At 42.1% G+C, this 23,660-nt stretch overlaps 1 protein-coding gene across 2 annotated transcripts in view; it reads left to right on the top strand.

Moving 5' to 3' along the window:
• The window catches only part of RAB11FIP4 (RAB11 family interacting protein 4), a 130,380-nt gene that overhangs the window by 40,096 nt on the left and 66,624 nt on the right, over positions 1–23,660 (top strand). For both annotated transcript variants that reach the window (XM_056339492.1, XM_056339500.1), the window contains exons 2-3: positions 3,513–3,600; positions 13,304–13,392. In XM_056339492.1, the coding sequence (XP_056195467.1) occupies positions 3,513–3,600; positions 13,304–13,392 (177 nt within the window). The remainder of the gene's footprint in view (positions 1–3,512; positions 3,601–13,303; positions 13,393–23,660) is intronic.

Genomic DNA, 23,660 nt, shown 5'->3' with positions numbered 1-23,660 from the left:
GGGGCTCCAGAATCTGGCTGTGCCCAGGACTGGTGTAGCCCGTGTATTCCACATGTACAAAAACGGGCTGCATTGCCTATTCCATTAACTGGGCTGAAAGGCTGCTGCATCCTTTTTTGCTAGCCATAGCTGTAAGCCCAGGGGGTTGTTGACTGCAAAAAAAAAAAGGCTTCGATGTCATGCAGCCTGGTAGTTAGGCTGACAAGCCTTTAGTGTTTCCTGAGGCAATAAATAAGCATTACGACTACTGATTAATTGCTGGAAGCCAACCCTTTCTGAGAAGGAGGAGGGTAGGACATTATTTCTCTACAAAGTAAAGCAGAAAGATGGTTGACACGGTATAGACAGCAGAGAAGATTTAGGGGTAGCTGTGATGGAATAGTCTATTTGGCCACAGCTTGAAATTGAGCTTAATTCTAAGTAATGCCTTCAGTCTGGAATTAACTAGGAAGAGCTTCTTGCCTTATCTCAGAAAGCTACTGGTAGAACTGCATGCTCAAGTGCACTACAGGCTCAAAAGTCTGTGCAAATATGCAGGGATTTATGTACAATACACGTGTGTATGATAATGCACAAACTCTATGCAAGTATCCATCTAAATGTAACCCAGTTGATAGAAATCCTTGTAGCCCCTGACCTGTGCTGAGAGCTGTGTTGATTAGTGCTGGCTGAAGATGTGAGCACTGGTGGCATTAGTTCCATCAGGCTGTTCTGTAAATTCTTCATCATCTCTTGCACAGAATTCAGTTATTTGCATTATAAAACCTAATTGAAAACCTGCAAAATTAGATTTCAGGGAAACTGAAGCACTTTGCTCAGGTGATAATTTAATTTACTTTTAAGGCATTGCTTAGACCTAGATGTGAACATATTCTCTGTTCTTCCATAGTACACACACCCAGGCATATAACATCTTACTTAATTTTATTTTTAAAATGTGATTTTTTTTATGGCTGAACAACTGGTTGACTAAAATAATTGGATCAACTTTGAGAAATAAACTGAATGTGCCAGATTCACTGGGAACACCCAGTGACACTGCTGTGTTGTAGCACAATATTAAATAGTGTAGAGGCTTCCCAGCTGGCTGCATCAATCTGTACATTAAAACCTAAAACACTATTTGTTGCCTCTTAGCAAGAGACCTACAGGAAACAGGATTCTCTAAAGCAACCGTGCAAGTATCTGAATAGTATTTACTTATGATGATGGGAGCTTGCCCTTTGTCAAAGAGAGTTACAGGCTGATACTGTAACCTAGAAGACTGGTGTCTGGTTAGATTTTATTGCTGTATCTGTGAGGGGACATTGGCCACACCAGGGTCTCCATCAAAGCCTCTGGAGCCAGGCTGAGTTACACCAGCTGACGCATCTGCCACATACTGTAAGCTACTACAGTGGTCAGGAAGATTTTCAGCAGTAAAATCTTGCTGCTCCCAGCATCAACGGCCTGTTTGATTATACTGCTTTGAATGCACCCAAAAATAGTTCGAAGAAAGGAATTTCTGCCACTGCTTCATCTTTTTATAGCATCTATATTGTTTGTGAAGGTGAGCAGGGGTAACACTGACCCAGCTTTCCTGTGTCAAGCATGCCTCTACTTAATTGATTTCAGTAAGGATTTTGAGTTAGTGCTGTATGCACTAAACACACACTACAGTTTCTGGTGAAGTGGCTGTTTTGGACACAGATACAGGTCTTCTCCTGCTACAAATTAGTGGGTCTACAGTAATCGCTTGTGATACTAGATGTAGGAATCCGATCATGAGTTGCATGATAGCTGGCAGCTGGGTTCTGCTGCCTGGCTGGCAGGACTGGAGTTGTTGAAGCCTTCTGAAATAAGAAAGTTTTAAGAAGATCTCTTAACTTGTCACGGGCTCTGAACTCATCATACTGTTCCTTATTTTCCCTGCCTACATGAGCTGGTTTTTTTTTTCTCAGAAAAGGAGAGGGGAGAGGATTTGATGTAAGGATCAAATTGTTTCTTTCTCAGTCAACACAGGATTTATATGTGGGTAAAATTTGTATCATTTTCTCATTCAGACTTGCTTGTTCTAAATGAGGCCTTTGGCTGATCATGGCATTTATTGGCACAGGGGTAATTTGTAAGCACTGAGGGAATCTGAAGAAAGAAGTGTCATGCGCACACATTAGTGCATTATCTGCAGGGCTTTAAGAAACTGCTAGGGTTTTGCTAGCGTGTTTAAAAAAAAAAAAAAACACACCAGAAAACTGAGAAACTGGGTCATCTGGATTCATTTGCTGCATATCTTTCCAGCTGGGCTTTTGTTGCTGCTCAGACTGACATATCTGAGCTCACACTGTAGTCGCCAGGATTGTGCAGCATCCTACGTGCCTGCTGTCCTTGCCTCCTACACTCACCTTGTTCATACTCCAGGGTGTCTGGAGGGCCCAGATCAAGGTCAGAGTTGTGCTGTAGCTGACTGTGAGCTTGCTTACGAGCAGCAAGTGGCTGCCTCGGCTTCAGTGAGGGTACCAGCTGGGTACAACAGGCAAAAGCACAGGGATGTGAGTGGACTTATACAATGTCATCCAACATATTTATCACCAAGGAGAACAGCTATCTGGGGTGTCAGAGCACTGTGCCCACCTCCCTGGACTGTTCTGCCTCTCTGCTTATTCTTCTTCAGCTGTTTTGTTTCTCTTTATTCTAGACAGCACAACACACAACAGCCTCTCCAGTCTAGACTGCTTTTCTCCCTCTTCCCCAAAACCCTCCTGAAAAATATGCCAGACCTTCTTTGGGGCAAATGCCAGTTTGGTGAGTGTGTTTAAATTCAATGTAATCTCATTTTATGATGAGTAGTGATCAGAAAAGCTAAACTGTGAAGCTGAGATTATAAGCAGTAAGTACATTGCTTGTTTGCATACTGTACAGAAAAGAACTGTTCTGTGTCTTATCACAAGAATCTTTCTGTGCTGTTAATATACTTCCATTTTCCTGTACAAAACTTACATTCTCTGCTGCGGCAAGGAAGTTTTGTGTGATTCCAAGTGCCAAATGAATTTTCTCTCTTAGAGTCTGTATTCTTCAGGGAATGAGGCTACTGTGGGTTGCATACATCTTTGTCTGATCTTTCTCCTTCCCTGATAACTTTTGATAAGAGGCATGGAGACCAGAAAGGTTTTAAGTTCTTATGAGCTGCATATACAGCAAGAGCTCCAAGGGAGGGAGATTCTGTTAGCACCCTGCTCTAAGATGAAAGGCTAGGTCACAGTTTCATCCCTTATTAATAAGAGCTTAAGCTCTTGAGATCTACATAGGAGGGTATTAGCATGTCCCAGCTGCAGAAGTTTTGGTAAGAGCATGTGCCTTAGTACCAAATAATCTAACTATAAGATCTAATTTCTCCTTGCAGATCGATCTATTGGCTGATTCAAGTGAATGTTACAGGTATTCTTCCACTTGGGGTCTTCTGTAGAAGATATAAACCAACTGAGCAACAGATGATGCACCAAGCTCAACACGTATTTTATGATCTTTTCTTCTAGGTGGAAAAACTGGCAAAGTGCTTGGACCCAAATGATTTGGGAAGAATCAATTTTAAGGACTTCTGTCATGGTGTTTTTGCTATCAAAGGTATGTGCATATTTCTTAAAAATAATCCACTTCAGTTCCACTAATGTTTCTCTGGTTGCAGAAAATGTAATCAGCAAAGACATCATCTCTTTTGACTGGTTATTTGTAGTGACAGTAGGATAACCCTGGGAACAGAACAAGTGTATTTTTCCTTTTTGTGCGTCTTGTTTATCAGTGGTGAGCAGTGCTGGTGTTCCTGCATCTGCAGATGCGTGTGTATTGGTTTACTGTTAGTTTTTCAGAACAGAGGTGATGTGTTTTAAAGACAAAAGTAGCAGAAGAGTAGCTTTGTGGTTAGCAGGCAGTACCCAAGTCTGGTACTTCCAGGTTCTCATCTGGTTTTGCTGTTGATTTACCCAAGGAAGTTAGGGAGCCCTTGGGCTTTAGTTTCTCTACTAGGAAATTTCAGCCTATTATACTCTTGAGATGTCTGCAAGGTATAGTTAATTCATGTTTTCAAAGTACTTGGGGAATGTATTGGAATGAAAAGTGTTAATTACAGGTTGGCCATGCAAGCTCTGAAGGTAGAAACCAGGTGGATCAAACAATCTCCTTTGCAAGGAAACACAGTCCTTGACAGAAAACATAGACATTATTATGCTTTATAGCTTAGCCAAAGGGCAGTGAAGCAAACAGTGAAAAGGGACTTTAGCTGTTTTGCTGCTGATTAGTTTTCTAGCTTCTCATAGCAAAATAATCCAGCCTGTCCTTTTCCAGACACGTAGTATGTCCTTAGTAAAGTGCCAGAGTACTGTCACAGCCCAGAGGCTTCACTTCAGAGATGGGATGAATGTCAAAGTGATCATAGTGTGATTCCAGGAGAAGTCTCTGGAGAGTCTGCTACAATGAGATTATTACGAAGCCATAATGATGCAAGAACATAACACCACAGCAATTTTCATTAAAGCTTATGGCAGCCGAGGACAGTGTATAATTATGTAAAATAAAACAGTGAGAAGCTGTTCTTAGTCCATGTTCATGGAGACACCTTCCAAGGTGGCACTGATGTGTTTAAAAAGAAGGCAATAGAAAGCCCAGAAGGAAAGTTAATACATTAGTGTGTGGACACTTAAGTCTGTACTAGAGGTTTTCCTTGTCCAGGAAATGCTGTAGCAAACTGGATTCTGGGTTAAGTAAGACACAAGCTCTGTAAGTCACCTGGTAGTCCTCTGTAATTCACAGTCTAAAGATGTGCACAAATGCATCAGGAAAGGGTAGATGTGACCCAGAAGAACATCTCTAATAACTGTGCTCTCTACATTGTTCGTAGTGGGCAGTACCCTCAGTGAAGGAGTGGGCAGCTGCATTTCCTTTACTGTGATGTGCAGCATGTGCTTATTGACACATTGGGGGGTGATGATGCCTTGGGAGCTTTCATCCTTGCTCACCTTGTGGGAACTGTTTGATGTATTCATATCCTAAGGTCTAGTCCTGCAAAGATGTGACCAAATCAAACTTTTTTGAAATACCTTGTACTCCAAGTTTATGAATAGCTTAAAGCCCTTATGTGGAGTATATTATAGGTAGGGTCCAAATCATATGCTTGATGGTTATTTGTATGTATATGTGAACAGTTACAGAGAAAACATCCAATTCTGCAGCATCACCTAGAGCTCTCAGCACATCATTAGCATTGTCGACACTTACATAGTGTCAGTGCCAAGCGTGTATAATCGCAGGAGCAGTTGTATCTGTTTCTGATAAGACGTTATTATGCATGCTTTCACAGCATTTCTTTAGAAAAGCTGATTCTGTTGCTCATCTCACAGCATGGAAGCTTTATTGGTCTTTAGCTACCAGCCATATTTTTCTTAAAAATTAAATTGGGTCACATGAAAGTTCAGAACAGGTATGTCTACCTTTCACAATGGAAAGCCTCCACCATGTTGTTACCTCTCACTTCAGTGCAGTCACATTCCAGGGGTAGCAGCAGGCTTGTTATCAAATGAAAGTAATTTGTCTTGGCAGCAACAGATTATAAATATGATACTTTGACATCTCAGCCTATTGCAATTACTTGGGGCAATCAGATTAATAGAGCAAAATGAGATCCTACTATAAATCCAGTGGGTTTTTTTCAGTAATGGCATATGAAGCTGAGTTATTCTTAGCACTGGAAGCCAAATATTTAAATTCAAGCTTTACTATCCTAATGCCTTGCCTTATTTATTTATGAGACTTCAGATTAATTTGTCTCATAGATGCTTGCCTTTATAGTATGCTGAAGAAATTTTTTGCCGCACAGAGATGATGTAGTGCCAAGGTGGTGGGGTTTTTTGTAGTTTAGTGCCTTGAATTTGTTTAAACCATGAGGTTTGAAGCATCTAGACAAAAGATTCAGATCTCAGTGGTAAAGAACTGACCTCTGATGACATTGATTTGAACATTTTAGATCCAGGTATGGATCTTAGCAAACCCCTAAATTTTAGAACCTGAAAAAATCCCAAACATTAGTGTTCAGTGTCTGCTCTGTAACTGGTTGGTTGCAGCTCTTGCTGCAAGGAGAAACTCTAAACCCTGGATCTAAAATCTCTGGCTTGGCCTCTGTCCTCCATAAACCAGGGCATTGTTCACTCTTGCATGGTACAAATGAAGTGTTGTGTTCCTTTGTAAGTGGACATCAAGCCTTGCCTCCTCCTTAGTGCTTCTGAGCTGGATAAACCTCATGACACATGAGTCATGTACCTGCACACCAGCTGCTGGGACTATCGGGTGGAAAAGACAATTAATCTTCTTCAACTGCTGAGTAGCAGGAACTGTGGGGAAGGATGTGCTGAGGAGTCTTATTAACAGCTGGCACCTTTGGAAGTGATAAAGGGGACTTTTTCAAGCAGCGGTATCTATGCTAGAGGGGAAAAGTGTGCTGGAGGAACTCTCCCACTGTGTCTCTGGGGTGGAATACTAGACAGGCAGGGTGCTTTCTGTTTATGGAAAGCTCTGCTGCTTTTTGCTGGTCCTTTGTGGATTAAAAGACTTTGCCTCAGCATCTGTGCTGAGCCCCTGCTGCTTTCCCCAAGCAATTAGGCTCTGCCAGAACCAGGGACAGGCTTGCCATCAAACTTAAAGCTTTGCAGCAATTTAATTGGAATGCCAGAATATGAAGGTTTTAGTCCTGCTGAAGCTGCCCTCTCTATCTACTCACTGCATGGCTTTGGCTTTATTTCTAATAACTGTGTCTGGAGAGCAATTGCCATGAAATAACACCTGTACCCTCTTACCTAGCAGCTGTGTCAAAAACCAGTGTAGCCTAAGTGGCACTGCTTAGAGACTTTGAGAGCAGCCAGAACATCACTCAAAGGCTGAATTCCCATTGATTTCAGCAGGGTCAGCGTGGGATCCATTACTGTTTGCTCAGTAGAGCCAATAACTGGTTTTGCTGTGCTGAATTTATTGTACTAATCCAATAAATATTTTCTGCCAGTTGTAATACTTAAAGGTTTGAGTGGAACTGTTACTTCTAATGTGCTGTGCAGGCTGGTAGGTTCCACAGCCAGACATGTTTGCAGGACCAGGCTCCTGGTATGTTTAGCAGGCTCTAATTAAGTCTGACCTGTTCCTTCTATTTTAAGATTTCTGTTGTCTTTCCGATAGCCTCTCTGGTTTGATATTCCACTAAAAAAACCCAAATCCTGACAAATAAGGGATGAGCTCCCCCTAGTGACCTTGGTGTTGCAGCCCACAGAGATGAGAGGGTATAGCAGATACAAATTAATACAGAATTAAAAGATAAAGGCAAATGTGTTCTGACTTTATAGAATATTTTAACCTTGAAAACACCACTGACCACTGTGTACTGATTGGAGGGTAATGGCTTTCATAATGGGGAGACGGAGCCATGTTAGCACAGAGCATTTCTGCAACAGTGAATCTTTGTGCTCTAGAAGAATTACTGGTTTTTCAGATGAAATCACACAGCCTGTTTTTCTCCTGGAGCAAGAGGGTCTTTTCCTCATCTTGTAGAAGCTTAAGGACATTTAAGTTATGCTCTGTTACAATATTTGAAAATGGAAAGTTACAGGAGCTCTTTCATATTTATTAATGGTTTGGAAGAAGCATGGCTGTGAATTTATACGCTTCCCCACCTGTAGCAATGGCAAACTTTGAATCTTCAAAATAATGACACAGACCATTGTGTGCCTTCAAAAATCCATCTCTGTGCTTTCCTGGATCTTTTGGCATCTAATAACTGTAGTTGGCTGGAAAGCTTCTAGAAGCAGTCTTCATGTGAGCAGATAAAAGTTAAAAAAGTAGATAAGTTTCTCCATGAATTCCTAGCAATTTTGATGAAAATTCCAAGAATACAGATTTTCCCAGACCTTTAAAGAAATGTTGAAAAAGGGAAGTTGGCTGTTCTGGTAGCTCAGATTGTGACAAGTTATCTGGACACCAATATTTGCAATATATACCAATACCTAAGACCAGGGTAGCTGCACTAGCACAGGAATTTCAGTAAAGCACTGCAGAAAAGCTCAAGAGTCTTGATATATCCATTTAGGCTCGTACCTATAGATCTCAGACTTCACAGTACACCATAACTGGAGATGAGTGGATGAATCTATCCATTCTTGCAAGAATAACTTACTGATAGGAGTGGTACTTGGGATGGTTCCAAGGACAAGGACTGTCATGTAAATGTGAAGAGCTGAGCTCTCCTGTTGTAAATTACACTCTAGCTGTTTAATGAACTGAAGTTGGTTACACTTAAAAGTACTTCAGAGTTTTGTAAGACTCGACTAGATTTTACTAAATACAGCCTGAAACCATAAATGAGTCTAATACACCATTAATGATCCAAGGGTAGATAAAAGTAAAAAGCTATTACTCTTAGGAAAAGTGCCAGGAACCAACTACATTCAATTAGGTACCTAGGTTTGATTTCCTATAGTATTAAAATTGCTTAATTGCCTGTGAAAATTGCCTGACGCAGTAGGGGTTAAATCTCCTCCTTGGAGCATTTGCAGGAAATAGCTTTGATACAGTTGTGTTTGTATGTGGCCAGAATGTCTGTCTGCAAATTCAGGGTTTGTTAGGGTGTGACAACCAATTTTTTAAAAATGTAACTGAAGGTAAATTTGTAAAATGATCTCATAAGTCATGTCTGGCATCATGAGTGAATTGAAACAAGTTAAAGGTTCATGTCTTCTCCTTCAGTAACTTTTTCGTAAAACACTTTCATTGCCTTTGCTGAGGACTAAAGGTGATCCTGTCCTGCCTCTGGACAGCCAGCACCGTTTCGAGAGTTTACGAGTCTTAGGCAGGTGTTTTCAAGAAAGGAAGTATTTTAGCTGGCTCTTTTCACAAAGAGAAGGGGTACGTGACCCACTGATTTTGGTGCCACTTAGAATTCTTCTTCTGCAGCAGACTTCTGACCAGGGACAGGTCACTTGTCATTTTACTTTACTTTGTCCTGCAAAATGCAAATAATTCCAAGTTCATATGCTACTTCCTAACCCAGTTCTGGCCGAATGAACTGTGTTTACTTATGCATTTTTAATATTAGGATAAATAGGTTTTAACTCGGATAATTTTGACAGACCAGACTAGAGAGTGATTTAGCGTTTTATCAGGTAAGTACTCATACACATCGATGTGTCAGTCTTCTGAGTGGCACAAACTAACTGCCTCGGTGCTGGCTCATCAGATGTCTTCAGCCGGAGAAGAGAATTCAGCAGCTTCTGGCCACTCTCATTTCATAATCTCATAGTTAAGTTCTTTCTCCAGATATAAGGTTGTTCCTGATCTGTGTTACCCTGCACAGTGATTTATATAATGTACAGCCTTTTAGCAGAGCGTTCCTCCAAAAAGGAAGATTTTTTTTTCTTTTTCTTTTTCTTTTTTTTTTTTTAATTTTGCAGAACTGCAGCAGTAAATAGACAAGGACTTGAAACAATTCCTGGGTTAGCTCTTAGCTTCTATCTGCTGCCTCACAATGATTGCAGTGCAGCTAAGTCTCCTTGGCAAGTGCTGCCCAAAAATCTAGATGAGGAAATTTTTCCAACCCTAGCAAGGGAAGAGGGAACATTGAGCGCATTAATATCTTATGATAAAAGTAGACATCCAAATGAAATAACTCTAATCAGCCATGTAAGTAGCTTTTGGTTTTACCATTTCCTGGAAAATGAAGTTATAGCAATAATGGGACATCTTAGTGCAGAAGGTCCTTAAAGTAGCCAGGAAGTATTCCTTTGCTTATTTGCAATGGGTTATTTATGGACAGATTCTAGCCTTGGGTGCATACTGCTGCACAGCGTGAAATATCCATCATGGCAGTTCTGCAAGCCTAGGCAAGAATGTTTCTTCTCAAGAGGCGTACTGGTAGCAGAGAATACCCTGTGTGCCAGACTAGACTGCTCCCTGTACAAATTGTTGTTTGGTACCTTCATATTTCCATACTAAGATTTGCCAGAATAAACTTTGATTTTTCGTTATTTTCTGTCTGAACTGTGACATGCTAATTTAGCTCACTGGCATTTCCCAGGCTGCAAGCCAACATATATTCTGGTAATAAACAGACATATGCACAGTATTTGAGACCTTCCAGTGTCCTTCTTTATATTATTCCCCTCATGTACTCATGGAGTACTTGGAAAATCCAAATTATCATTTAGATAAGGGGAGCGAAAGGTTGCAGAAAAGCACCAAGAAAGCTGCTGCATTTTCCAGCAGTGTGCCAAACCCCACCTTCCTGGTGATAAGGGATGGCCCAAAGAAAAGACCAGCATCACAGTCCCCCAGAGGTATGAGATTCTGATTTGTGTCTTCACAGGGAAAAAAAGCGATAGAGAATTTACTCTTTAAACAGTTCTTAACAGAACTAAAACCAGTGGCACAATCCTAAGATTCTTGAAGCCAGTGGCTGTCTTTCCATTGATGTGATGGATGTTGGAACAGGTTCAGATGTCCACAAGGTAGCAATGATGTGTTTTAGTAATCTTAGAGGAAAATGGCTTCTCAGCATTTCCTTCTCTCCTTCCCTTTTTATGGAGTATAATAACATGCAGATCTTCCCTGCAGGATGAAGACTTCCAGGCTGTCACGCCAGTTTGCATGCTAGACAAACCTCTGGTTGCTGCACATTCAAACATCTTCCCACCAAAAAGTCACTTCTGCAGGAGGAGATAGTCTCAGATGAAACTACATCCCGAGTCTGTCAGTGCCAATGGAAACTTGGTCTATGACTTCAATAAACACAAAATTTGGCTTCATTTGCCATTTTAAGCTGTGCAGCTAGGTAAACAAATTGGATTAAATGCCTGGTGATGTTCTGGAAATGGGTCAGATGCTTGATAAGCTTCTGTGGTTCTGGATCAGAACATAAAAGCCTGTGCCAGGTTGTTTTCATGAAGATCTAAGGGCTGCCCCGAGTAGGTTAGGTACAAAGGAGACAATGCTTTTCTCCCCAGTGTTTTTACTGAATAAATGATAGGCTTGAATTTAAATGTCCAGGGGCTGTCATGAAGGGGTATGCCTTAATGAATAAGGAAAATTAAAGAATGTAAACAGGAATAATCTTAGGTAAGAATTGAACAGCAAAGAGGGGACACAAGACCTTGCAGCCAAATGCTAGATTTCAGACCCTGGAGATGTAGGAACCATTTGTGACTCCAACTCTAACAGATCAGTCTTGCTGGCATTTCAAAAGAAGGCAAGGCAGAAAGGTTTCTGACTGCCCTTGTTTTGGGCAGTTAAATTCTTCTTTGAAGACCCACAGCCTTTGTGACTTTTCCCCACCAAAGAAAAAAGTTGGGGAAGGTGATAATTTCTCACCAAATAGGCTTACATGAAGATTGACTGTTAGAGGTCTTTAGCTAGAAGCACTGTTGTTAGTAACACTGAATTAGGAAAACAAGGCTTGAAATTATGGCTGAAGATATCATTGTTGGGAATTTTTAGAACTGTGTAAACAGGTCTCCTTCATTACACTAATCTGCATCCATTGCTGTATAGCACTTGGCATTTATTTTCTTTTTTGCTGGAAATAACTCATTTTATTGAGTAGGTACTCCTTATCATGCAAAGCCTTTTAGCAAAGTAAGCAGTTCATACATGTAAAGACTGTCACAGTGGGTGCTGGCATAATGCAGTTTGAGTAATAAGCTTTGGTTATTAACGTCAAAAGGTACAAACAGTAGATTGAATTCTGCTCTGTAAGAGGACTAGAGAATGACCTCAGTCTAGCACAGGCTCTGACACAATGATAAAACCAAGAGAAAGAAAAGGATTGTGGCTGGGTGGGAAATGCGAGAGTCACAGGCAGGGCAAGTTATGTAGAAAGATGCCTTCTCTCGGCAAACAAGTTTAACACCTTGCCTCTATCAGCCAGTAAATTATTTTTTTGAATTGTTATTCCCAGGTGAACTCCGCTTTAGGAAGTGACCCTAACACACCATTCTTGCCCACTGACTTCTCCAGCAGAGCAAACAATGCACAGAAGTATGCAATTAATAGCTTAATTTATTCTCTGCTCTGTGCCACTTGAGAATCTCGCTTTGCTGTAGAAGCTGGAAAAGGGAAAAAAAGTCCTGCTGCCTGTTGTCCATGTGACACTCCTGAGATCGTAATAGTTGCTTCATTCACCATGTACTGCCTCTGACATACGCATGTGTGTGAGAGACAGGGACAGCATATTGATTCACCATATTAGGCTTTCTTTTAAGTACTCCTTTCCTTTGTAAGGGGCTCCCTTCCATAACCACAAGGTAACTTCACCCCTACAGATGTTATTAATTTATTTTAAAAACAAGAGATAAGATCAGCTAACAGTATAAACCTGTGCATTCACACTGTTTCTCCTGGTTTACCTGCCTTGTATCAGTGGTGTAATGTCACAGCCAAATGTATTGCACTAGTTATGGGAAGGAAGAAAGAAATAGAGCTGGATAGTTGCAGCTTCCAAGTAGGATAGTGTACAACACATGCTGAGAAGGTTTCACACAGTTTAGGCCCAAGGCTGTAAGCTGGTTGTTCTAAAATAACCTGGCCTGATACTAGTGCCTTCTGCAGCTCAAGATGCCAAGTGCGGTAATTGGTAATTAATGGGGAATGAGGCATTTGGTGATTTCAGTGTTTCTATATTTGTCTCAGGTTTTCAGATGAGAGGACTGAGGGAAACACAGACATTGATTTTTCCAGCTGTTAATGTGCTTGTTAACAAAAGCAAACACAGAAGCTGAAAATCTCCAGTTGTGGTGCATAGATGTTTGCTTGCCAAACACTGTATGCTCTGGGACCCAGCTCTTTTTGAAGGGGAATTTGTGACATTTAGGTATGGCCCCTTTGTAGCTTAGACCAGAGAAAATCAGAAGCAGCTCCACCGACACTAATGTGCAATAGCAACTGGCTTATGCCAAGCCTGCAAATCCAGTGTTTGACTTCAGAGTTTTGGGTTGGTCAGGGGTGGGTTTCTATCCCACAGGATAGTTTGCCAAGCGGTATTCAGCTTTCATTGCAATGTAGCATATCCACGCCGAGAGTCAGCATTAGTGTGATTGCACCTATGTACATGCCACATGATGAATATGTGCTGTGCAGAACTCTGAAGGCAGGACTTCGTTACAGTTATTTAAACATATTCCAGAGCTAGCTTTCAAGGGTTTGTGCATACAGATTAGCTACAAACCTGTGTTGCTTCTTCCATTGTCCATGCAATCTGTGGGGATACAAACTCTTAGCCTGACCATTTGCTCTTGTTTCTCTTTGCCAGGCTGTGAAGAGTTACTAAAAGATGTCCTGTCTCCTGAAAACTCTGGGCCTCGACACTACGAGCCACAGTACGTTGATTACTATTACCAGGTAAGAGAAGCGCTAATCTTGTCTTGTGTTAGCGGGCTGAGGAAGCCCCTGGAGGGATGTGTAGTTGGGTCATTGCAAATGCTGTTTTTTTACTTGGCCTATTGACCCTTCCTATAATCATGACTGCTAGCAAGCCTTCCATGCTCGTTTAAGCTGCATTTAACACAAGGTGGCCTGTTGTCTAGTGCGAGAGTATTTAGGACTTGGATAGCGTTCCTCTTGCAAGCCTCAGTATTCGCGTGGCTGTGAAGGGAGATACCACATACAAGCTCACTGGCACCACACAAGCAGAGAACACTGGTTTGTATCTAATTAAATCGGTCAAACTTTGTAGGTGAACAAGTCCTCAAGAGACCTTCTGCAGAAAATAAACAGGGACACGACAGCTGTTGGGAAGCAGAAGCAATGCACCTTTGGTAACCTTGATAGTATTTTGGCTGGTGGGTATTGCATATTTTCAAACCATTAAAGGTCTTCATTTGTATCCTCTGATTTGGTAGTGTCCGCTCAGTCTAACAAGCAGGGCAATGTTAAGTTTTCCTTTAAACATCTTTGTCTCTCCTTCGTTTTGCTTTGGTTTTAATCATCTCCACCCATGTAAATTCTTAAGATTAAAGTTAGCATTGTATGTTCAGATATGGATTGCATGTCAATGCTGTTATGAGACTGCAAGTGACCCTGAAATCAATAGAGAAGGCGTTCTACCTTCCCATGTGAAGTGTGAGAACAATACTTGTGCATTGAGGAAAGACATGATAAGCATGCTGGTGTTACACTTCATGGTGTTACTATACAAAATGGTTTCCACTGTTCATACAGAAAGTACAGAGACATTCCTTCACCTCAGTGCAGACGATGTCTGTCACAAGACAGAAGGAGCACTCCATGACTGGAAACAGGAGGACAGAATTTGGTCATAAACTTTCTTCGTAAGGAAGAGTTGTCTGAGCTTATTGGCTCTTTTTGCTTGATGAAAATGACAGGCTGGTTTTAGTACCTGGGCTGTGGCAGGCTGACACCACCATCACTCTGCTTGTTTCTAAAACTTTATTTTTATTGTAACTGTTGACATAGATACCACCATGCTGTTGCTTGGTTACCTTAATAGAGATCATAAACTAAACTCCGTTCTGCAGTAGATGATGGAGGCTATAAAATGGAAAGCAGGCTCTCTGCAAACACTAAATGTTCCCCATTGCTATGCAGACATTGGGGGCTGGTTCTGACACTCTTTGAAGGCAGGCAGCATGGTTGTTGGGTCTTCATTCCTCAAGGATTTCACATCTGCTGTCACTCAGAGATGTGCTGTGGAGAGTGCTTGAAGACAAACTGTGAGATGGCCGCAGACTGCACCTCTCCTGCCACCTGTCCTCCAGGAGAGCCTGACGGTGGGAGTTGCAGTTGCTAATCCTGATAGCAGCAGATGAGTTTCCTGTCTGAGTTCTAGATTTGTGCCTCTGGGAAAGGAAGGGGGAAGAGGGTGACCCTTCCTCTTCAGAGAGTCGATCTGGCAGTGCTGTGGTGGAAGCCTTGCTGATAACGCCTAGGTAGGACTTGAGGACACCACCAGCCACCCTGTATGGTCCCTACAGTGGGCAGCACCATTGCAGCCGAGTCCATTAGCTGTGTTTGCCCACTTTAATTGGGCCAAGGCAGTACTTCTGTAGCCTCTGAGCAGAACCAGGTTCTTCCCCACCTGCCTACGGGGCAGATGAGCTATTGTGGTGGGGAGAGGACGGGAAACAGTGCACATTGTCGTACACCCCATGCTCATCCCACAGCTCCTCTGCACAGCAGCCCTCCACGGGGATCGTTCCATCTACAACCTCCAGGTCTTTCAGGTGCAGTTTAGCAACTCTTCGCTAGATGTCAGTTAGAGACTGGGGAAAGGCTGTGAGCAGCCTGCACTGGCAAAGATCCTCTGCTGTGGCAGAAGGTTGGAGTTTTCAATCTGATGAAACAGAGACCTGAGGCCCGGGTGGATTCAGGGTTATCACTGTTGATGAAATTGTTCCCCATTCCCAAGGAAGCACATACTGAAAACGTACAGGCTATCCTTGCATCTCCCAGACCTTACTGAGTGTGAATTCCTGGTGATGTAGTGAAGTTTATGGGCAGCTCCCAACGGCACAAATGGTAGTTGCCTGTCTAATCTGATTTTCATCCCAGTATACCTTTTGCATGTCTGTTTAATTCTCAGGTGTAATCAAAATCTCAGGCAGCAGCAGGATACGTCTGTTGTGATGGCACTAATAGATATTTTAAAAGGGAATGCATCTTTTTTATTCCACCCAGAGGGTCATACTTGCACAAAGGCAGGTACTGAGCTGGTTCATTATTATGCTGTCTTTGTATTCACAGTGTGATTTCAGAGGAAGAGGAGATTTATCCTTGTGCCATGTTATATCTCCTGTTTTCACTTTTGCTTCCCCTCCCAAGTGCCCACTCCTGTATTGTAGCTTTCTGGAGCCCAAAGGCAGAAACCTGAAGAGGTAAAGGTAGTGCTAAGCAGTGGGATGAAGTGGCAGGAGCTGTGGTAAGGTGCTGACCTGATCCAGCTGTTTATGTATGTTGAGTCAAATGGGGACGAAGAAACTGCCAACCCTCCAGCCTTTAATTGCTATCAACTGGATGCAATTAATTTAAATTGATACATAAAATCCCTTGATACCAGGAGCTTGGGGCATTTTGTTTGACATTTTCTAAATGATCTGCTTTTAATTTTTATTTTCCTTCAGTGTAAACAAGAACAAAAGGCAACAAGCTTTTAACTCTAAAAAGAGAAAACACTGTTCAAAAAGAGAAAAAAATCCTGTTGTATATGCAATTTGAAATGCAAAGACCATTCCATGGAAGCTTTCTAATGGTCTATAGGGAGAGGCTGTGTCAGTGATACTTCATGTGAATGGAGAGCTCTTCCTTTGAGCTCAAGTCTGTTAAGGTGTGATACACAGAAAGCAAAAAGCAGCACTTGCTTGCTACAGGACTCTCAGATCAGTGGGAAATCTCCCACTGACTTCCATCAGCATTGATTCAGGTTGCAAACAGTACGTTTTCTTTTTAGACAGACCAGAGGAAGCTGGTCCAAACTTAGGAGGATGGGATTGCAGTTAGGATTTAGCAGTTGTAGAGCTCCTCAACTCCGGGACCTATGTATAAACCTGCCCCTTCTGTCTATGAATTCGGAGTCAGTTGATTTGGTTAAGGTCTGTAATTGTGCTCCATTTGAGGCACTGCTTCAGTCAAGTGCTGTTTATTAGTATAATTCCTGTCTCTTACAGCCTTTAGAGAGATAATAGAAATGTTTGAATTTGCCAGAAGCCAATTTATTGATCTTGAATTCCTTTCACAGTGTTTGCTGCTATGGCCTCAAGTCTTGTTTTGGCTCCAGTTTGAAGGGAGACAAAAGTCTCCCTAGGCCAGCATGCAGGATTTGCTTTGTGGCAAGCATCTGGTAGCACTTCAGAGCTCTTGGATAGCCTTTTGGAGATGGTAACCAACCAAAAGTCCACAGCTGAAGGATGTGTGTGAAAACCCAGACCCAGATTCAGCCAGCTCAAACAAAGCAAAGTGCCTGTGTCTAGTATTTCCAAATGGCTGGCTCTGGGCCTTCCTGGGCATCTAGCCAGCTAGGAGTGCTAGCCACAGGACTCAGAGGTAATTAGGCTGGCGGCGTCTTCAGCTTCCTGGCCAAGATGTGAATTGCAGGCCCTGAAAAGAGATGACCTGGGTCTAGGTGCTCTTCTGTCTGAGCATCTAAGTTTAGGGAAAAGGGTGTTGGCGACAGGAGCTGGCTTTTTCAGCTCTTCACCTGGTGTATTTTGGCTGTTCAGATTTGAAGGGAGCCTGAATCTAGATCACCCAAGTAGATGACAGAAGAGGCTGAATGACAAATCTTAGAGCCTCTCACCACTAGGTAGCAGGGTACCTATTTGAGTAACTGCTTGTGAGGGAGCAGACTATGTATTTTTACATGTAATTACCTTTTCATCTGAAATCAATGTCCAAATGCCATACGTGCAAACGCAGTGGAAGAGCATGTTGCAAGATATAATAATAACAGGGTCCTTGTTTTAAACAAGGCTGTTCCTTTCTTCTTAATTATTGCTGTATTGAGTTGCCAATTTCCTTTTTTTTTTTGCTGCTCTCACCTGTTAATAAGAGAGTGAATCTGCCTCTTAACAAGGTACAGGATGATTGCTGGATGTCAAAGATGGAGCTGCCTTTTCAGTCCTGTGTGTGTTTGCCTGCCTGCCAAGTGATTAAGTACACTGTATGAACAGCAGAAAAATTGTTGAAACATGACAAATAAATTGTGTTTGCCTCTGGGATGGAGCTGGGTCTACTAGCTGATCAGCTGCTGTGAACATATTTTCAGTAGCAATTAGGTGTCCCCCACTGGCTTCTGAAAAAAGTTTTTCCCCACTAGCTGCTTGAGAGTATCTGCTAACACCTGTGTCAGAACAGAGGGGGTCTTCCTGCACTGGAAAAAGACTCTGATCCAAATGGGGTTTTCATTAGGCTGTGGAAGAATGTAGCAGTCAAGACACAGCTGGACTGAGGAAAGGTGAAGGGCCATTTGCCTTTGTCAGCCTGGGATTGCAGTTATCATCTCTGATTGTGCTGTCTCTTGCTATTTATTGAAAAGCAAGCCCAGGAAAGCATTGACTATTTTATTGAATTCAAACCTGCAGTTCTCTTCTTCTTCTTGTTCCCATCTTAAATAAAGCTTTCCTTTTTTTAATTCTCTACTAAGGACAACCCTTTCACCAGGCATGCTAGCAGCTGCAGCAATGCTAATTTGCTAGTGAAAAAATTCCTCTGGATTGCGGAGCAAGTAAAGACATCAAATCCTACCTGACCCCAAGAAACATCTGCCCTGTCACTTCTAGTTGCCCAGAAGCCTGTTCTGCCTAGTTTGGGGGGTGTCCACCAGGAAGACAGTGACAGTCAAGGGATTGTACTAACCTGCCACCACAAGTTAATGCAGATCTTCACTAAAGATAGCACCACACATTCCTCAGAGCTTGACTGTTGATGTATTTTTATCATTGGTGCAGACCTAGCAGTGCTGAGCCTCCAAAAAAATGTCTTCCCACGTAGTTTGCTCTGGGTCTGTGCACCCTTGCTGTACTGAGCTCACTCTTCCTTCTGGAAGCTGTAGCAAAGTCATGTGAAGGATGTCAGATCTAGTGGGGAAACTTTGCAGAGTCCATAACCAGAATTTTTTTTTTTGTTTTCATCTCATATATGCTGTGTTTTGAAGCAATGACTCCACCTAGACCATCAAGTTGCCAGTGTTCTGGGGCAAAATGATTGACTTTACTTGTCAGGAGGGTTTTCTTGAGACTGTTTTTCCTAACATTAAACCTAGGTGTTGCCTAACAATGCAAAATGCATCGTTCCTACTGCCTTCTGCAGTAGCATTAGCAGAGACGCTCCTGTCTTAGCAGAGGCAAAGCAGCTAAGAAGTTACTAAGTTGGAAATCCTTTCCAACTGATAGCAAAGGGGAAATAACAGCCTGTGAGGTAAGCAGAAGCAGTATTAAACACAGCAAATGAAGCTCTTTTTTTTTTCTGTTTCTTATCAGCCTGCAGTTTTCTCCACCACCCATACTCAACCATTCTTGGCTCCCATGGTGTTTTCAGCCCTGCAGATGCTGGATGTCTGCTTTGTATGTGAAGACTTCCCTCCCTGTGCTTGAGACTCTTGGGGTGTTTATGTTACACGGTGATCAGCACAGCGCATGTTTGCAACTCGCTTCCCTTACCAAGCTGCTGGTGGGCTTTTCTGTCCTGCTGTCGCTGTAGGACCCACACTGTGGTTATGAGCAGCTCATCCTAATGTTTTTCAACAAGAAGCTGGAAGAGAGGCTGCATCTTAATTCCTGCAGTAGCCAAAACCTGGGCCATACATGTTCCTCAGTACTTCAGCTGGGGAACGTCCTGGCTCAGGCCTCTCTTTTGGGTGTGCTAAGGGAAACAGAAGGTTCCCTGGTTTTATATTTGGTGCTCCTAAATCTGCCAGATTGTCCTTCCCCTCAGCTTCTGCTGCATCCCCTGTGAAATAAGTATGCTCAACATCTTCAGGGATAGCTGTTTGGGAGGCCCAGCCCAAGGATTGATCCCAGCCCCTGCTGAAATCAGTAGAAAGACTTCTTGGACCCTAGCAGGAGCTAGGTCAACACCTTGGGTTGTTTCTGAGATGGTTGTTGCCTGAATCCCTCACTGTGGGGTGAGGGGAGAGAAAAGCTTGATAAAGCACAGCCTTGCAGTTACAGACATTAAAAAGTCCATGTTCCTAGGTAGAACTAGGCAGGATTATACACAGGCAACACACTGTCTGCACCGATGAGAAGTTTATTGTAACCTCTAAGGGCAACACTCTCAGGAATTCATTTTTTTCCTATTTTTTTCCAAGCATCAGAAAGCAACTTTAACTACAACTGCTGAGGAACCCCCAGTGAACGATTACCAAGAGCAATGAAAAGCACAGCATGCCCCCATTTGGGACTAATTTACATGGAAATTGCCTGCTTTCACCTGACAGTATTCTGAATTATATTTTTTGGGTTTGTGCATACATGCAAAAATAAGTGTCCTTGGTACAGAACACCTGCATAAAAATAATCTGCCTCTCCGGCTGCTCAAGCTGCCCTGAAGAACTGCTGTATAGAGAATGAGCAGTTTTGCACTCAGGGCAAGGTAGGTATCTTTCAACAAAATAGATGCTGACTCCTCCAAAAACAGCCATAAAAGAGATTGAGGATTATTTTCTTTTTCAAAACCAGTCTGAATTTTTGATTTGGTGGAACATCACACACTGACATTTTTAAGGGGGAAATTACTTTTCCTCTGACTTGGTTTTTTTGCTCGGTTTTTGTATAAAACACACATAAAATGATACAAAAGAAGTGAAATGCTCTGGCCCAGTGAAAAAATATTTCTTCCCTTTCTAAAAATGTGTTTTGGATTTTCTTTTGAGAAAAATCCAAGGTTTTGACCTTCTCATCCTGACCTGGGCCAAGAAAATACTTTGAAATCTAAAAGCTCCCAGGCTGGGAGAAATGTTTTCCCACCCAGTTGTTGCCCCAACGCCTCCAAAGCAATCCCACTGTCTGAGGCCAGCAGGACACTGCCCAGGGCTGGGGGTGACCTGGTAGTGAGGTTGCTTGAGTTTCCGTAGTCCTCAGAAGGGAGTATCTCAGTGCAGTAGTATTTATTCAGATACTGCCATCTTTCTGGGGTTGGGAAGCTGGGCAGAATTTCTGTAAGTCAGTGTTTTTTCACAAATTCTGCCAGTTAGCTGGCTTAAATTTTAAGCACCTGCTCTTTCAGGTGAACTACTGGCCTCCTGTAATAGAAGCTTAAATCAATGAAGGTCCAAACATTCACTTCCCTGTCTCAGACAGGGACTTGTCTGAGTCAAAATTTACCATTTCTTAGGACTATATTTGGCTGAGTGGTTTGAAACAGGTGGAAGGGTGATTGCCTGGTTCACCCATCCTTGCTGTGACTTGGTGACAGAGTTGAAGTTCTAACTGTAGTGTGCTTCCAGCATCTGTAGGAAAGTCACCTCATGCACTTATTGTTATCTATGACTCTTCTTAGAGTATTTATTTCTATTCAGTGGCCCAGGTGGGATTTTGTATAGCATTCAAAAGCTTTACCATTTTAAAGTGTGTCACCTATCTCTTTGTCAGAACCTTTGTTTAATAGACATTTTCTGTCTCATCCCTATTTTTCTTTCTGAGGCATTATCTTCAAGCTTTTCATCTGCTGATTTTCTGATTGAGCACAGTTTTGCGGGTGGTTTTTATGGAATTGACAGTTGCCATGGCAAAATATTCCTCCTGTCCTTGTCTTTCCATGGATAAACCAATTTAGGCTGTGGCTCAGTCTTTGGGTAGGGGCTATGAAATGACTGAAAGCTAAAAGTTGGTCTCTTTCAGTCAAGGAAGTTACATCCCTATTGATTTAATCCTTCAGGTAAGTATGGCTTTGTGGTTTAGTCCTTCTTGCCTTTTGTTTGCTGTACTGAAAATCTGTCCACTTTAATTTGTAGTGTGTCTTGAATACAGCATTCTTAACAACATCAGCAAAAGAAATATTGTGACAGCACTCACTGTGTACTGTACTGCTGTGGAAGAAATAAAACTGTTTGGGCAGAGGGTGGTGAGCAAGTCTTGACTCTGATATATGGCCTTTGGTGACTACCAAAATAACTGTAATAAAAGTAGCTACGTAAGAGGCAGTACATGTAGCGTTTGGTGGGTTTCTTGACACTTGTGTGACAAGATGAAGGTATCTTTGCTCTCCAGTTCATAAACTTGAAACTGGCTATTTTTTCTTTTTTTTTTTTTTCTGTTTGTTTGTTTCTGCTTCATATCTTTTCTCCTTGCTGCTTGGAGAAATCTGTGCAGCATTTATAGAAGATTTTGGGACATAAAGTGTTCTTGGAATATTTGCAGTGGGAAGGCTGTAAAATTGAAATGTAGTAAAATTGTTTAGTAAAAAGGACTGGGTTAAGTAAGTTTATCTTTTTTTTCTTTTTTTTCTTTTTTTTCTTTTTTGTTAGAAGAAGAAAGTTCTGTATAGACCTGTAAAAGCTGGTTGATAAAGCCAAGATTCCAGGTTATTATGAAACTGTAGAGAGAAAGTCAGCCACAAAGAGATGTTCTAGCTAAACAAAACCAGTGAAATCCCTCACTGCACAAGCAAACAAAGCTTCTTTTCTGCCTTCTAGCCTCTCTGACCAAACTGAGAGCAGTGTATTTTTTTGGAGGCAGCTTCTCTCATTTTTCAAAACAAAAGAGCTGCACGTACTGCTAGGAATTTTCCTACTCACATCAAAAAAGTCCTCCATAGGTGAAATCTTACAGGAATACTTTCTGTCATGCAGCTGTTGCTATACTACCCACAATATTTTAGTGTTCAAATATGTGATTTCAGTAGCCTTGAGAATAGCCACCAAAGTGACCCATGCCGTTCATGACATTGCCCAACACATTTCTTAGTTATGAAAGCTCTAAGACACCGTTCCCACTTACTTCTTCTCTTATTTCACACTCAGCTCTTGCAGTGTCCAAAAATCCCCACAAAACTGCGTGGACTTTGGCCTGCCACTTCAAGTGTCTCCCCCTGCTTGGTTTTCTGAGCCCTGCTGAGCCCTGCCTCCTGCTGTGGGACACTACCCCAACGAGGTGCTGCCGGGGGGACTGTGCCACTGTCCTCGATCAGAGGCAATGGAACTGTTTAAAATTAAACCATTATACTCAGCTGGGCTCATAGAGCTAAAAATTAGATCTTGATTATCTTGTCTATTTTTAGAAGGTGGAAAAGAATCAAAATGTTATTTTTTTGTATTATTTATTTATTATTTTTTTTACAATCTGCAGTGGAGAATGTATTTGTCTGTGTAGAGGCAAGCTTTTCCAGGACTGTCACACATCTGGGCTGTGATAAGCAATTTGTAACTGAACAGGAAGAAAAAGTAGGCCAGCCTACAAGACAGTATCTAGGAATTACTCCTGAGGGATTTGTGCTACACCGCCCCCAGCAGCTGAAATAACAGCATGAAATTGCGATTAAAAGTTGAGGAGAGATATGGGCTGTTTGACCTTCTTTCAATCAGGGACACGGAGGCCCTGTCTAGATTAAGGATGCAGAGAAATGCAGCTTCTGTTGAGCAATTGCATGCCGAGGAGAGGCTGCTGAAGTTCATGCTAAGCTCAGTGGAACAGAGAGATCGTTTCTTTCCATTTGACAGGGTCCTTGCAGAGCCTGGACCGGTTTCAGAGTGGTGTGTGGGCTGGTGGGGAGTGCCACCAGGTGTGGGGACTGCTGCCTGCCAGGCACTGTCTAGTAGTAGAGTGAAACAGTCCTTGCTCCAAGAGCTACAGTCTAAACAGATGAGAAATAGGAAAGAAACTGTCATTTGTTACGTTTTCTAAGTTTACAGAAACCCAGGCAAGATTAATTAGGCCCCTGAGAGGTCTTGTTAATTAGGAGTTTTGCTATTTGGCTCACCTTTTTACCCAGACTATTACTGTAATTACCCAGTTGACTCTTAATACCAGTTGGGGAATAAGCCGTGAGATAGAGTAACCTGTTTAGGTGGATGTGTACACTGGATCCCAGGCTTGTTTTGGTACTTGGCATTATGATAAGCTAGAAGGAAGGTTAAGTTGGAATAATAATGTAGCCATGGCAATATTGATACAGAGTTGATGCAAATGCTGATGAGCATTTTGGGCTGACAGTGTGAA

Source organism: Falco biarmicus, chromosome 1 (assembly GCF_023638135.1).
Source record: "Falco biarmicus isolate bFalBia1 chromosome 1, bFalBia1.pri, whole genome shotgun sequence".
NCBI lineage: Eukaryota > Metazoa > Chordata > Aves > Falconiformes > Falconidae > Falco > Falco biarmicus.
The sequence above is the reverse complement of the archived record's forward strand: the minus strand, read 5'-3'. Positions and strand labels throughout refer to the sequence as shown.